Source organism: Austrofundulus limnaeus, unplaced genomic scaffold (assembly GCF_001266775.1).
Source record: "Austrofundulus limnaeus strain Quisiro unplaced genomic scaffold, Austrofundulus_limnaeus-1.0 Scaffold210, whole genome shotgun sequence".
NCBI lineage: Eukaryota > Metazoa > Chordata > Actinopteri > Cyprinodontiformes > Rivulidae > Austrofundulus > Austrofundulus limnaeus.
Genome location: NW_013952612.1, coordinates 305,850 through 307,630, shown reverse-complemented (window position 1 = coordinate 307,630; position 1,781 = coordinate 305,850). Strand labels below are relative to the sequence as shown.

General features: G+C 41.4%; 1 protein-coding gene across 1 annotated transcript in view; it reads right to left on the bottom strand.

Moving 5' to 3' along the window:
* Positions 1-402: 402 nt before the first annotated feature.
* The window catches only part of LOC106525078 (olfactory receptor 51T1), a 3,705-nt gene continuing 2,326 nt past the window's right edge, over positions 403-1,781 (bottom strand). Inside the window, exon 3 of the mRNA XM_014019189.1 lies at positions 403-1,258. Coding sequence (XP_013874643.1) covers positions 449-1,258 — 810 coding nt within the window. The 3' untranslated portion in view covers positions 403-448. The remainder of the gene's footprint in view (positions 1,259-1,781) is intronic.

The following is a 1,781-nucleotide window of genomic DNA, read 5'->3' as shown; positions in this document are numbered from 1 at the left end:
ATAAATAAACTCCATGGGTTATAAAAATATATTTTACCCAAACAAGTACAGGAGGAGTTACACACCTATTGTAATATTTATACACTCAAACAACGGTTAAAATTAATTTGCAAAGAAAAAAAAAAGTAAAAAGTGGTTCAATTTTTATTTTTCATCACTTTTACCTAAACAGATAAAAGCCACTCTGTTGTTCCAGCTAGGTTTGTTTACATTGAATGTGGACCCTTGTTTCAGAATAGCATATCAATATATGAGATAACCTCTTCCAAACATTCAACGTGGTTCAGGATAACTTTGATTTCTTTGCAGTGATTATCTTCAATACATTTAAACCATATGAAGAAAAAAAATGCAATAATTTATTTTTTCTTATACATTACACTTTTCTATTTTTTTGGTCATTCCATTTTTTATTTGCCTTAAAAAGTTTAATTTCTTACAGGATTTTTCAAGCTTGTCCAGTGGGAAGTGTTTTCTGCGAGGTGCGGTTGCACCTGCAGCACAGAAGGTACAACCTGAGATGTTTCCTGAACTTCTGGTCTCGGACGCCGTAAATGATCGGGCTCAGGAACCGAGGCAGGATGTAAACGATCAGGTAGTTCGCAAATCTGATCTCCAGGATGCGACCCGGGAAGATGATGTGCAGCACGACCTCGACGCTCGGGGAGATGTAGGAGAGCATGCACATGGCCAGCTGGGCGCCGTGAAGGAGGATGGTGTTCCTGGCTTTCTTGGCCGACGTCCTCTCGGTGGAGAGGGCCCTGGCCGCAAACAGGATCCTCAGGTAGGTGAAGACCAGAACCAGAAACACGCAGGAGAAATAGATGATGTCAAAGGCTTTCCTTTTTTCAGCCAGGATCACGTCTTTGAAGACATTCTGACGCAAGCAGAACACAGACTCGTGAAAGAAGCTCAAAGGCTCCGTCGCCAGAGTCACAAACAGGTCTGTGATATCAGGAGCCACACAAATGAACCAGATCAACCCGATCACCACGTAGGTCCTCCTCACCGTGCAGATCTGAGCGTACCGCAGGGGCACGCAGATGGCCACGTAGCGCTCCATGGCCATGCTGGCTAAGTTGACCGGAGTGTTTCTGGTGGTGAAGACCGCCACCAGGATGAAGAAGCAGCAGAAAGAGACGTTGAGCTTGTAGAAAATGTAGCTGAGGATGAAAAGAGTGATGGTCACGGTCAGCTGAACGCCATCGTTGATCACCATGTGGATGAAGAGGATGTAACGAGGATCGTCGTAAAAAACCTGTCGGAAGACGAAAAAGCAGAGGAAGGTATGCGCATCGGCCTCCACGCACAGGTTGGAAATTCGTTTTAGCTGCGACTAAATCAAACTTTAGCTCGATATCTGCAACACTGAGTTTTTTTTCATTTCATTAAAAAATAACTACATACAATAACAAAAATAAACAATGAAAATACACAAATCACAATAAAATAAAATAAAAGGTAGCAGAAGAAGAATAAATCTGATTACGTCTGCCCCATAGACTTAAATATCACTAGACTGAGCCCCGTCCATACCGTCCACTGGTAGTGTCTATGACAGCATGGAGGAGAAAAATGGCGTCTAAAAGTGCAACAGCTCACAGCCTCCATAAAAACTAATAAACAGCAGCTGAACCGGATCTGTTTCACAGATTATCGATCATGTTTTTTACAATAAATTAATAATTATGTTAATTTGATTCAACAATCATGTAAAACAGCAGATTTATACCAGAAAATATATAATTTATAAGTAACAATGATCTAAACCAGACCTGAAG